The 14,787-nt window shown below is 40.4% G+C and overlaps 1 protein-coding gene across 1 annotated transcript in view; it reads left to right on the forward strand.

Annotated features, from left to right (window-relative positions):
• Window positions 1-6,644: 6,644 nt before the first annotated feature.
• arhgdig (Rho GDP dissociation inhibitor (GDI) gamma) overlaps window positions 6,645-14,787 on the forward strand; it is a 45,023-nt gene continuing 36,880 nt past the window's right edge. The window contains exon 1 of the mRNA XM_063470563.1: window positions 6,645-7,193. Within this exon, the coding sequence (XP_063326633.1) occupies window positions 7,121-7,193 (73 nt within the window). The 5' untranslated portion in view covers window positions 6,645-7,120. The remainder of the gene's footprint in view (window positions 7,194-14,787) is intronic.

Genomic DNA, 14,787 nt, shown 5'->3' on the forward strand with positions numbered 1-14,787 from the left:
TTGAGTGTTTCATATTGTTTTTTCCCTCAGTAAGAAGAAGGAAAAATCAAAACAAAATAGAAAGACTTTCGTTTTTTTCAGAAAAAAAGAAAAAGAAAAAAGAGAGATCGTTAGGCTGTATGTTATTGTTGTACATGGCAGAGGGTCAATCTGAGTGGCATGACTTGTTAATAAACCTTACTACCCCGTTGGGTAGGAAATAGATAAAGAAACATAAAATAGATAGTTTTTATGTGTCTTTATTATTTACATGTGTTTTTGTTGCTTTGACATATTAAAATGTAATCTGTAAAAATGTCCACTGAACTGGAACATATGTTACCTTAATGCCATTAAAGATTCCCTGTATTTAACCTTAAAAAGTATGTTAGATTATGTACTGATAGAAATTCACAGTCTCCAGATTTGTCCAGAGTGCAGCAGACTGATCTACTCATTACTTTGAAAGCATACCTCTGATTCATCTCCCATTATGAGACTACTGTTTGCTGGCTGTTCCTGTAGTAAGGATATAAACTATAAACACGACTTTTAATGGTAGAGCCTCTTATATACAACTACTTCAGCCGTTACAAAAAATGTTTTAGGAAGACACTGATTTAACTTCACAGTAATTGGAAAGGCTTAATTTTGCAGTGCTGTTGAACTGTTGAAGTAAGATATTTTCCTCAAGGCACTTACACCAGTCACCCAATAACAATGAAACTATGGACGGGTGACATTTCTAAAATTGATAAACTTGTTCAAATACAATGTTAAAATGCTGGAACATAACAAACATAACAAATGAGCTCAAAGCATTGAGACAGGGTCCAAACATTAAAGTTATAAACTGATCCCCATGTCACTGAGTGAAATAAGGATTTGATCCCCTACAACCCAACAAGAATTCTGGCTGCCACAGATGTGTTTTGTGCCCATGTGGCACACAGACTGCAATCGATCAATCATAAAGCACTGATTCTATCCACAGAATCAGTTTCTTCCATTCTAACCTTTCCACCATCATGGGCAAGACCAAAGAGCTGTCAAAACATGTCATGGACATGATTGTAAACCTGCACAAGGCTGGAATGGGCTACACGATCATCAGGAAGAAGCTTGGTGAGAAGGTCGGTGTGATTATTCAGAAATGGAAGAAATATAAAATGACCATCAATCGGCCTTGTTCCAGAGCATCATGCAAGATCTTGACTCAAGGGGTTAAAATTATCATGAGAAAGGTGGAGGAATTTTACAAAATTACACAGGAGGAGCTTGTTAATGATCTGAACGCACCTGAGACCACAGTCACCAGAAACACCACTGGTAACACACTATGCTGTATTGGATTGAAATCTTACAACACTCGTTTAAGTGCTTTCACAGTCAAGCTGAAAAGGGTAAACACCAACTAGCCCAGTGGCTGGGCTGGATGTGCTTTACAGGTCTGCTGCTCTACTGGTCTGCCCAGGTCTGGTGTATATGATGGTTAAATCTCCCACGAGGCCTTTTTTGTACCTGTGAGGTGAATCTATTAAGTCACTGTGACTTTCACCTACACCATACCTACAGTTTGTTAGTATGGTCACAACAAGTGAGAACAAAGAATACAAAGAAAACAAACTGGAAGTGTGGGTTGGATCTTGTATCAACAATTACGGCACTAAAATTAATCAAGAATAGTATTCTAAAGTAAGGGCAAGTCTGGAGTTCATCATTATATACACTATTAATGTGTAGATTACAGCTCATACTACCCTCTTCTCCCTTTGAGAGGTTGCTATTCTCATCACCTGAACAAAAAAACCTCTGAGTCATTCCTCCATCCTCTGAGAAGCTGGATTACCAGCCCTGATTACTTTCATACTTACTCAGTTACTACTTTAAAAACACCTTTGTGCTGATTCATAGATTCTTTCCTGTCACATTCTTTTCCCTCCTGAAATTATTATTCAGAGAATTAACACTGGTGTTATTCACTCTCAGTCTGACTAAATCTGCTGCTGCTTATGGATGAATGAACCTCAAATGAGACAGGTTATTCTTTCCACGCTAAAAAGAAAGAGATAAATGCCCCCTCAGCAATATACTGTCGGAAAACCATTTAGACACTGCTCATTCAGGCACCCCAAGAGTATAACGTACATAGTGTTTCTGTGTGTGTGTGTGTGTGTGTGTGTGTGTGTGTGAGAGAGAGAGAGATATATAGAAAGGCAGAAAGCAATTATTTCAGCTCATGTAGCCGCAGCTTAATGGAATAACTTGCCAAATCAAAGCAGATTACGCTTGCGAAGCCATGTGATATCAGTTCGTGAATTCAATTTGAGGTGTGTTACAGTGTGTGATAATTGCATTTTCTCATTTCTTTTAAATTACATTTGATTGTGATTTCATAAACAGCGAGAGGGATAACTAGGACTGTTTGCTGCAGGAAGAAACATATATCAAAGGTATGTGCCTTTTTTCACGTCATGCTGTGCGCCACATTATTGTTTACATGAGATGAGTTTCTACAATGGTGGATAGAGACAAAATACTGTTACTGTTAATCTGACTACCTACAGTTTTTACACGCTTACATGTACACACGCAGTTACTGTCCCTCCATTTAGAAAGGCAGAGGCGTCACGGTGTAATTATTTTACGTGTAGTTGTTTTTTTTTCCTGTGTAATAATGTTCAACATTGCTATCAATTAATTTTTCAAAAATCCCTCTCTGTGCAAAATGGGTTTAAAAACATGATTTGGACAGGGGGAAGAAATTACGGCAGGATCAGCCTGATATTAGCTAGTGCTCCCGATGCAGGGAAAACTAATTATGTCGCACTTGGCACTTGTGCAGGTGAAGCCAAAGGGAAGATATGCTTCACCATATTTTCTAGTCTTTGGCTTGGAAGGAAGTTGTTTTGGAAACATATTTGGCGATGCTTCATCTCCTGCTTTGCATTTGTGTGGGAGCCCTGTCAAAAACCTGTCCATTATGCCAGCAGTGTCCAAGCGTTCTTTGTTTGATTTTTTTCTTTTCATACCGCGCCCGCCCTGTAATAGCTCTGCGCCCCCCCAGGGGGCGGGCCCCACACTTTGGGAACCTCTGATTTGAGAAATGGTGGCAGAGGAAGAAATAGCTTGAAATGGGTAAGAATTGGCCAGTCACAGTTGGAGGCTGTGTCAATGCTATGTTGGATTTCTAGAATGGCACAGGGAAGTAGAAACATAAATACTGCAGTATTAACACATCTCCAGGACGAATTAGGAGACAAGATCACCCACCACACACTTCTTATTAAGAGGAAAACTATGAAAAACCTTTTTCATATGGCTATCTGAGGGCTCTGCTCATATACTGAAGGTTTTAGGTGGATTCTGATGATTCTTGCCTTTTTGTTTTCTCCATTAATCATTTTATTTATTTGATCATATTTTTAAGATTGTTGACTAACCTTCAAACCTTAATCTAACTTGTCTTTACATAAAGACAGCAGATTCATATTAAAATATATATTTATGCCATGAAGGTGTTATGAGTCATCTCATCTGTCAAGCAACGAAGGAAACAGGATCATTCCCAATCCGTCAAACTATTTCTCTAATCCATTCTGCATATATTAATGCGTGTCACTGTTTATCAGGTGAACCAATGTATGAGGAGACAGTGGACTGGTTCACTTGAGAGCTGAGTTATGTCATTATGTTACGAAGATAAAAACAGCGCAGCTTCTTGTCAGCTACCCGCTGAGTTTTCTGTCAGATTTCTCCTGTTTGAGGTGAAATATGGTTACGCTAAACCCTGGGGGGCCCTTCCACCGACACACTCTTTATGACCTCATTCATGGCTGGCGTGTTCGAGCACACATTTTATAGATACCACTCACCCCACTACTGCTGCTGATTTATTTTTCCATAAAGTGATATGAATATAATGAGTTTATGGAACAGCTTCTTTAGGACAGAGGCTCACCGCAGACACTGACGGGGGTGACTGTTCGGGCGAGGCAATGGCATTAAATCAGATTTTACTGCTGTTAACCGTTTGAAAATGACAGATTTGCACAGACACGACAAACCTTAAGATGAAGTTTGATGGGATATTTTTCATGGAAGGAACAGCTTCAGTGATATGTGAACTTAGTCACAGATCCAGGGACTTACACTTGTCAAACATAGCCTGTTCGGGTGCATGCGTCTGGTTTTGTTCTAAAATCATATATAAAATATACATTTTTTTATGTGAATTTATTGTGTTGTGGGTGTTTTGGATTTTTTTTCCCACTGACACTCTGTTGCCTGACTTTAAAGACTGGCTCTAATGGGAAAAACATGTAAGCGCTGGCATACAGACTGGAATTGTGCAATACAGTTAAATATATTAGGAGAATTGTCTAAATTTGAATTCCACAGCTTCTGTCTAAACAGTGTTTTTATTATTATATCATGCCCTCACCCCAGAATATGTTGTCCCCTTACCAACCAGTCCGCAGCCTGAGATCGTCAGGAAGGAAACAACAAGTCCAGCTTTCTGAATCAATAAACCCTTTCAAGTTATTGTTGAAGACTTATTTTATAAGAATGTGTTTGTAACATTTCTTTTTAAAAATTTAAGGTGATTTTATTCTTAACTATTGAGTTATTCCTGTTGATGTTTACTTGTTTTTTTTTTCAATTAACAACTTCTCTCAAGCTGAAAAATTAACTGCAGTTCCTCTAATGGCCACATGAGTATTGGCTCCCAGATACAGGAAGCATTAGACGTGCTCGTAGCTTCAGGTCTGAAAAATGAAGCCAATACAGAAGTGTCTTAAACCTGCATTCTATCTAAAGACCACCAGATGGCGATAGCTGTGTTTGCAAAAAGGCTTCCAGTCCTATAGAAGTCTATGTGAAAACAGCTTTCTAACTTGAGCCCTCTAAACACTTTCCTGATGAGTTTATGGGCTCAGTCATTAATTTTGGGTCAATGAGTTAAAAAATTACATCTATTTTGTAAATTTTGGTCATACTATGTTTCAAATTGGAGGGCAAACTGCAGTCTCAAAGTGCTTTATCATTAGCAAACGAGTCAATCATGAATTGATAGTCAAGCATTCAGTGCCACAATCACACCCAACTCTCCTCTCAAGATGGTGGAGCGGCGAAAACGCTCGTCTTGAGGCTTCAAAATGGCACTTTAGGTGACGTAACAGTGGCTATGTCCACCGGTTATACAGTCTACACTCCCAAAATAAGCAATTAGATTATCACTGTCTGCTGTTGTGACGACTGTATGAGAGTTTGTAATTTATTTATTCTTTTTTTTTTATTTTAAAAACTTTTCTATTTTGTTAAGGCTCATGGTTAGGGGTGTGGTCACTTTGATCGACAGGTATTTCAAGAGTTGTAGCTAGCTGCTTTCTGCAAAGACCTCACACTCACTAATTCCAGTTACTAAATCATGTTGGTGTTGTTGGCCTCTTCCTAATCATTGTACTTGGCCTTCAGCTCATCCAAAAACTTTTCCTGAAATTTTTGCTGAGTGAAGTCCAGTGTCTTTTTGCTCTATTATCACTAGCTAATGTTAGCAAGCAACCGCTGATAGCTAGTGCTAAGGTGGCCAAAAACACAAGCAATGAGGCTTCAAAATGCCAAGTCCAGAAGTCAGTTGCTGAAGTCATAGTGGCAAAATGCATGTTTGATTTTACTCAGTTTTATTTCAGATGCCAGCCTCTGTATTCATGCATGACCACATGCAAAACACTTTGAAATGCTGGGTTTTGATAAGCGCTATGCTAATAAACTTCCTTTTTTATTATTACTGTCATTCCTGATGACATCAAACAACATCATGCAAACAGCTAGCAGACTCTGAGAGGGTGAGAGGCAGGGAAATAGAGAAGTTGCCTCCAGTAGTATGTTAGGTGACAGCTGGACAACCCCTGAATGACAAAATAAGAAGGCATGTGTGCGTAGACAGGAGTGAAAAGGAGTGTGTCTGATTGTCAAGTGGGGGAAGCAAATCCTTTTGTATTCTCCAGCACCACAACCTCCCTCGTGGCATCAGAGGTATCTGAAGAAAAGATAGGGAGCCAAAACAGTGATGATATATAAAAAAAGACTGAAAGACAAAGAATGAGAGTGACCGTCGTGATTGAAGCGTGCCGCTGACAGGGCGTGGTCACTTAAAGCCAGAGGGAGATGAAGAACAAGATGAAGGAAAGGGGAAGTGAGATAAATAGGGAAACAGAGAGAGAGTTGGCTTGACACTGTGATACAAAGGTGAAGGAGGAGAGAGCGGACGCCACGTGAGAATTCGTAAAAGTAATGAAAAATGAAGAGGGGAAATGAAAGCATGAGAGAGTTGGAGGGGGCGCGAGGAGTGAGGTGTGGAAGAAAGGAAGGAGGGGATGCAAGGAAGAGCGGAGGAGGGAGGGGGAGAATGTGTGTGTGTGTGTGGGGGGGGGGGGGGGGGGGTAAAGGATGAGCTCATTGCAGTCGCTGGGCTGATGGCATGAGGAGGGGAGGAGAGGGAGGGATGCAGGAGGGGAGGGGTTCCATGCTTGTCTGTGAATCGATAGCCAGCGTCTGAGCACCGCACACACTCACACACACACACACACACACACTAAACTGCAGACAGCTCTGCCGGCTGAGCCAGCGTCTGCCTACCGCTGTTCTTCCAGCACCCTTACTGCATCCAGAAACAGCTGACAGCATCCTCAGCCTTTAGATCTCTTTTTTCCCTTTTGTCACTAAACTCTAGTGTATGTAAGACTAGAAGTAGCGCAGAAAGCCGGCTGCTTCTCACGTCTGCTGCTTCCCTTCCCTCGACCTCCCTCCACCCTCTCACTCTCTCTCTCTTCCTAGCTCACACACATCCTATCACATCCACACCCACACCCAAGGATACCTCCTTGCTTCCCTCTGCTGTTTCTCTCACGCCGGTCCTCTTTCTCTTTAACCCTCTACACCTGTAAATACGTATTTCTTGTTATTTCCTCAGAGGAAGAGATGCTTGCCTGACCTCTTTTCTTTCTATTGAAACACTTCTGTGGATTCTCTTCTTTTTAATCGATCCCTGCTCTGCCACTTTGTTGCTACCTGTGGAGGTTCTCTGGTTCTACTTCAGCCTGCCGTCTCACAGAGTAAAGCCCCGCAGAGAGGCACCATGCTGGGATTGGACGTGTGTGAGTTTGGGGGTCAGGTGCTGGAGCTGCTCTGGCTAACTATGTGCTACAGAGGTGAGGCGATGAAGAAGCGCACGCGAGCGTGTGTGTGTGTGTCTTTGTGTGTGTGAATTAATGTAACTTCAGTGACTGAAGTTAATGTTGCTGCTAATCAGTTATCGATTTGTGCTGAATTTTCATGATTTAGAGATAAAATCTAATTTGTGTGTGTGTGTGTATTTAAGAGATGTTCATATGTGTATGTGTGTGTGTATCTGTGAGTCTGTGTGCAATTTGTCTCCATCCTGCCGGGTGTGGACATTTTTATGTCTGACATGAAGCGCTGCCAAGACAAGCCAAAGGTGGCAGATCAATAGCTATTGATCACATCTTACAGTATCCTCGTGTGTCTCTTTGTGTGCATGTGTGTGGCTTGTGTATGCATGCGCATGTCTTTATGTGCATCTGCATGCATGCTGCCAGCTTTTGACATTTTTTGTAAAAGTGTGTCTGTTCATTAATGGGAACGGTGAGGGAAAAAGGTGTGTGCGTCAGTGTGTGGGTGTGTGTGCATTTAGAAGGTGACACAGTGTATGCAGGAGTCATATTACATCACCAACGTTCTGCATTACTTTTAACAGCATCTTCTGCATTTGCAAAACTATAATAAATGCAAGATAAAACTGTGCGAGCGTGTCTGTTACACTGCAGTATTGTTGAACCCCAGTGCAGTACCAGATGGTGGTAAAGCGCTGGGGTTTCCCTTCACACAGGTGTGTGTATAAGTGTGTGTTTTTGGGAGGTTTAGAAAAGAAAAACGAGCATGATTTAAGGACAGAGCCACAGGAGCGGTGAGAGTGAGGTCTCTTAAGTGGAGAGGTAATGTGCTTCAGAGCCAAGAAAGGCACAGATAATCTATTCTATTAACTGTATGAATTTCAAACAGCAGTTTGACGTGATCGCGCCGCTCCAGGTGTGCAGCAGTGTTACAGCTCTCAGCTTGTTTCTCCTGCAGATTGAATACTCAGTGCTTCAGTTTCCGGTGGCCTAAAGTTCAGCTGCTTTTCATTTCTCAAACTGAAGACAGTTTTTCTCTGTTAATCGACCTTTAATTAGGATTTTCAAAGTAAAATTACTCTCTTATGCTTCCATGCCTTCATTTAGATGCATTCATCATATCGTGTCCAATATCCTACCAACATGATTGCTTAAACATGCTACACTTACTAGTTCCTTACAATCAAAATCTGACTGTGGTAATCTTTGCATCATTTCTTGTTGAAGATAAATGCAAAAAAATCTGCACATCCTCTGTACATTTTTTTCCCTGTGGATATGACACATCAAATATCGTCATTTGGCCAGGACAGAATTTTGAGGACGTGTAGGAGAATTTGATAGGAACGTGGGAGGTGACTGAGTTGGAAGATAAACGGCAAGACGAAGGCGCAAAATGATAAAGCTAGGATGAATGGGAAGCATATCAGTGGAGTTTGTGGTGGAAAGAGAGCGAAGAAACATAAGAGAGCAAAGAGGAAAGGTGGAAATGGTTAGAGCAGGTGAGGAAGAAACTGGGCAGAAGGAAGATGGGGTGTTATTGTATTGGAAAAAAAATAAACATCACCAGAAAACAAAGAAAGCAGAGGGATACCTTGAGATTGACGTGTTCTGTCAGCAGCTGTTACCTGGAAAGAAAAGGGAGCAGCTCGGGATATTTTACAAAGCGTGTTGTGTGTATGTGTGGCAGATACAGAGAGAGACACTGGATGAGTGGGTGAGGCCCAAGTGGCTGAACGCTTTTCATGAGCTGTCAATCAGCAAACACTGTCTCACACAGCGAGCAGCAGGCCTTGAAAATGCCTCATGGAAATCTCTTTTCTTTTCTAGTCCCTCTGCATTTTATAACCCACATGATTCCCATGCTTGCTTCCCCCTCTTTTCTCACTTATACTGTCATTTTTTCCTTTTTTTCCATCTGAATAGAGCTGATGCTCCATACCTGCCTCCTTCTTCCTTCACGTCTGCCCCTCTTTTTCATCCAAATATTCTTTATTCTCTCTTTAGATTCAACAACATAACTTCCGCGTTTCCCTCCCTAATCCTTCTCCTGTCTTGCCGTCTCTTGCTCACTTCCACCACTCAGGTCAGCATGCACACACGCTGTCAGCTGCCAGATAAGAGATCTAAGAAAACCACTGTATCTAATAATAATAATAATAATGTGTATGTGTTAGTCCCCATAGGGAAATTACTCCTCTGCATTTAACCCATTCACCCAGTGAAGCAGTGGGCAGCCACCAATGCAGTGCCCGGGGAGCAGTGTGTAGGGACGGTACCTTGCTCAGGGGTACCTCAGGGTAGCTGTTCAGTGGAGTCGTACCCCCGACCTTCCGATCATGGGGCAACCACTCTACCCATTGAGCTATCCCTGGTATCTGTTTGCGTTCATCATCCCGCCTCCTTTTTTTTTGTCCTATTAGTGATAAATGAGGTTTTTATGGGTGAACAGACACATACGAGGGCAATCAAGTCAGTCAATTAGACAACCTGCTGTCTCATCAAGGCTGACAGAGCAGCTGTGGACATATTACTGCGCCTGGGTGTCTGTGTGTGCGTGTGTGCCAAACATTAACAAAAGAGGATGATGATTAAAGGGTGCAGGTTCATTTTCCCAGTCTGCTCATATGACTAAATTTGCGAAAGCCAGTGGATAATCAAGCATAATGATACATTAGCTTGCAAGGTAAAGATGCCATGGCTGTGTTAGCAGTAATACGAGTTGGATTGGGAAGACAGACGCCCTCTCTGCTTTTAAGATTAGGATTCAAACTTTCCTTTTTGATAGAGCATGTAGTTAGAGCTGGATCAGGTGACCCTGAATCTTCCATTAGTTATGTTGCTATAGCTTCAGGCGGCTACTCGACCTGCTATGATGGACGGAACAGTTCTTCTGTGGTCCATATGTGTCCATATGCCACAACTACATATTTAACATTTGCCATAATTAACACTATGTTAACATTTGTCTTCTCCCTTTTCTTTTCTCTTCTCTTTCTTTCTCATTCTCTTCATCCCACATCTGGTCGCAGCACATGGCCGCCCCTCCCTGAGCTGGTTCACAGAGGCTTCTTCCTGTTAAAAGGGAGTTGTCGCCAAGTGCATGCTCATAGGTGGCCATCTGAACGTTGGGATTTCTCTCTTATATTGCAGGCTCTTCACCTTACAATATAAAATGCCTTGAGGCAAGTGTTGCTGTGAATTGATGCTAAATAAATAAAACTGAACTGAACTGAAATAATAATCGTAACTCAACTACATTTAATTATCGCAACATTAAATATATGGCAAACCTTAGTTTGTGAATTTTCAAGAATACGGAGCTCAGCAGTCCTTCTGCAGTCCTTCTGATGGTCAGCAGGGGGAGACTACAGAGGGAGAGCGTCAGCATGACAAAAAGGGGCACCTGAATTTATTTATTAGAGTCATTTTGTTAAATTTAATTTTTGTTAAATTTATATGCAGTGAGTCAGGTTTTTTTTGGCTGAACAGCACCATGGTGTTATGACTACAAGCGTCTTGGAACTGGAGGATGACATATTGACTTTACTTTCTGGCAAAAGCCAGCACTGCTCTTTCTTGTTACTTTTTATTTACTTACTAAATTGAATGAGAATTGGATCACAGCCACTAGGGGGATATACTGCCTAATGTCAGAACAAATTGCATTAGTTGATTTCCACATTTATGTTTGGGTTAATTTAGAAGGTATGGTGAAAATGACATTTTCAACTTTTCAGCCTCTTTTGACTTGGCTCACATATAAGGAGGAATTTTCTTGATCCGGCTATCAGCCAATTTTGTCTCATAATAGAGATTTATTACTGATGCTGTCCTGCTTGAGATCTGGGTTTTGACAGAATAAGCGGGTTTACTGAAAAACTTTTGATGGCTGCAGATGGCGATGATATGAATTAACCCCACATTATGATTGCAGTCAATTTTGATTTAGTTTAGGAAAACAGATGTAAACAGTTTAGCATGCATGGTGCTCTTCTAATAATAATAGCACACATTTTAGTTTTTGTCATGAGTAAAAGAGCATTTTCAGAGGTTAAAAGAGGTTAAGCACTTTGCAAACTGCAGGTGAAAATCATACTGAATGATGTCTGCAGTATCATTATGTTATTTCAAAGACGGACTGTCACTCGTGAATGTGCCAATATGACCAGCAGCTGGTGTCATTTATTTGTCATCTCAGCTTTTCATCAGCAGGGCAAAATGGGGACAGAGATTACAGTGCTTTGCTGGTTAGCATGATTAAGTGTTACGAGTGTCTCCAGTGTTGACAGGATGTCTGCATCACCCCTCTGAAATCGTAGAGGTGACGGATCAAGTGCAGTCATTTGTGGCAGGAGAGACCACACTCTGCCAGCAGCTCCACAGATGGAAACAAACCCTGCCTGCACAGTCTCCCGATATGCTTTTACAGCCTTTTTTTCAGTCATATTATAGCTGTTACTGGCTGTGCAGAGGCCTGTAAGCTTCCTTTTTATTTTCAGCTATATGTGTCTTTTTGTATATAAGTCTGCGCGAGTGTCCCAGAGGTCTCGTTATAGTATTAGAACAGAGCAGTGACAGAGTGTCTCAAAGGACTATAGACGCCCCCCCAGCAAATCAACACTGAGGGCACACACGCTCTGTCACAGACGTACATCGAACACACACAAAGAAGAAGAAGTGTGTTTCTGACACAGTGAACAGTTATCTGGGTTAAGAGAGGAGGGGGCAGACAGGAAGCAATTATGCAAACAGACGCAGGAAAGTCATGGACGTGAAACTTTGATTACTCACAATAAGGTTCCTTTTCCGTTTACAAGATAATGCTCCATTTGCGATATGTTATTTTAAATAAATATCAAAAGAAGATTTATTTTTTTAACCTTGATTTTCATCCCAGAGCCTCCATTGTGTAGATGAACAGCCCATTTGTCCACAATCCACTCCAGCCTGCAGCTTTTTAAGAATAGCTAAGCTAAAACTAAAAACTGGAAATATTTTATATCGCAGGCCGTATTCAACCCACTTAGATCTTAAGTGGGTCAGACCAGTGAAACTCCACCTTCTGTCAGTGTAAAGATGTTTTACTATGCATTTAATCGCTCACATATCTTTTTATAAGAAAAAACGTTTCCACAGTAAGTTTCAGTTTTTCTACATGATAAAGAAATGCTGGTGTAGTAAATAGAAGAAATCTGTAAGTAACAGATGTGTGGTTTAAAAAAAAAAAATTCTACTGAGGACTCACTATAAAATTTAGACATTTCTACTACATTATTCTACATAGTGAAAAACAGGAACTCTTCTCATGTTATTGTTTATTTACTATTTAGTTACTTTGGTGTAGTATGAATGGCCTTCAAGGAGGTTTTTATTGATAGGAAAAGTTGTAAAACTTATGAAAATGGAAATAAAAGTCAAAAATATTTGCTCTTCTTCACGTTTTCCAAAGCAGTCCAGTGTGATTGGGGTCTTCAGCAGGCCAGTTCTGGCCCCCAGCCATATGTTTGACACCCCGCCTTAAACTTTCAGACTTTGTCTAAAGGTAATAAAACGTAAACATTTGCACTAAACGATATTTAGATGATTTAATCCACAAAAAGAACTCCAACAAAGAACTTAAAGGACGTTTTTTTTATGAAGTTATCAGGAAACCAACAGAATGAAGGAAGTTAGTGCTCCATGAAATAGTCTGTGATCTCTGTTACAGGAGTTTTTAAATTATTTTTCTACAGGTCAGAAAGACCCACTTGTAGTCTAGCTGACTGCTTGCTTTAGATGATGCTGAGTAGGGATATGATGTGATTTTGCACAGTCATTGGTCATTTTTGTTGTAGACTGTAGATAATAAATGGAGGTTGCCACATCACCCATTATTAGTTTGGGAGCCCAGCGTTTGGCATCTTGGGGTCTTGAAACCAGATGTCAGAAACACAAAGTCACTCACAGAGAAACCTCACGCTGTCATGTTAAATCAGCTGAGAAGTAATGTTTCTAATTGTTTTTATTGCTATTAATTTCTGCTAAACCTTTAAAAAATTATCCAAAGTATATCAACTATACTGTAGATTTAGTCATATGGTAGACATGCATCACCAAGGAACCAATGAAAGAACAACTTTAATGCGTGCACTCATGTTTGTGACTCATGCCTCCATTAGTATACATTTCAGCTCTCGTGTTCAGTCCTCTCTGTATCCTTCTTCCCCTGAAGCCCACTCTCCTCCACCAAACAGATTGCTGTGTTGACTTTCACTAAACATGTTGGTTTAGCTGTAAATGCCGGCAGATGTGTCTTGTGATTCTACTTACATATGCAAGGCTTTAATACTTCCTTTAAACACTACTAAACTTTGAGATTTGACTACTGGGTTTTTGCATTTTAAAAACTGAAATTTGCATTTATTTAAATAAAAACGAAGAAAATAAATGATGACAGAGTGACTTAAGTATCAATTTCTGTTTCTCAGACTGTAGCTAGAGGCACCTAGAAATTCGCATGAATAATAAATACCTACTCTGTGGAATAGCAATAAAGTTCATTTTAGGGGTGACGAGTATCTTTTGTTTCTTTGAAGCAGTCTCTTCATCCTTTTTCTAAAAATCAAAACAAAAACAAACTGAAAACATACATTATATACACCAAAATCTGTGATTTTAATATTTATTTTAAAGGGCTGGTTCTAACTTGTAGCGTTTAGCAGCGTGTATGTTCAGTGAAGCTGACGATAGTTTGGAAAGCAAGTGGGTTAATGATGCAGTTTTATGAGCATCAAAGAAAATCCACCAGTAAATATCACTTCACAGATGGGGGCTGAGACAGTTGGAGGACCACATGGACACACTCTGATTCACACAATATGGGAAGTTTATAGCTCTGCATGTTTAGATTTAATGAAGCTTCTGAATCGCTTTTGGACAAAAACAGAGCTTTCCTTTCTGTAAGATTTTTATCTTTAGAAAACTGAAGTCACCCAGACCTTTTAAATGTCTGCAACATAAGGTGCTATATGCACAAAATGCTACAGAAAACAATATTACGTTGGGAACGTTTGCATCTATGTATTTTGCAGCAATGTCACCATAAGGAACCAGATTAACTGGGACAGATTTAATATAACCTATGTCAAAATGTAACCTGTTCAAACAGAGGAGATATTTTGCTAAGCCTGACAAGTTTCCATCACATGCTACAACTTCAAAAGGAATCCATGTTAAAACACTCAGGCTGTTTCACTGTGGACTATGTCCTGCTTTTTAAAATAAATGGTAATTGATTCAGTTAGTGTGACAGGTCAGCAGTCTGGAGATCAAAGAGGAGCTCTTAGATGTCAGAGAGGAAACTGGTTTAAATAGCAGCTCAGAAACACGTTTGCCCCGCAGTGTGTGTTAATGTACGAGCACATACACACTCACGTGCTGCTTGTACTGCAGGGTTTCATATGTAAATACAGGTGGCTGAATCATTCATGAAGACATGAACCATCCATATATTACATGCCACATGATTTTAAATGTAACTATGCAAGTGAGAGAGATGTTTACTAAAAATGTAAAATGATTTACTTAGGTATTGTATTAAAATAAAACAGTCTTCAACTAGAAAGTTTGC

The sequence above is a fragment of the Pelmatolapia mariae genome, linkage group LG4 (genome assembly GCF_036321145.2).
Source record: "Pelmatolapia mariae isolate MD_Pm_ZW linkage group LG4, Pm_UMD_F_2, whole genome shotgun sequence".
NCBI lineage: Eukaryota > Metazoa > Chordata > Actinopteri > Cichliformes > Cichlidae > Pelmatolapia > Pelmatolapia mariae.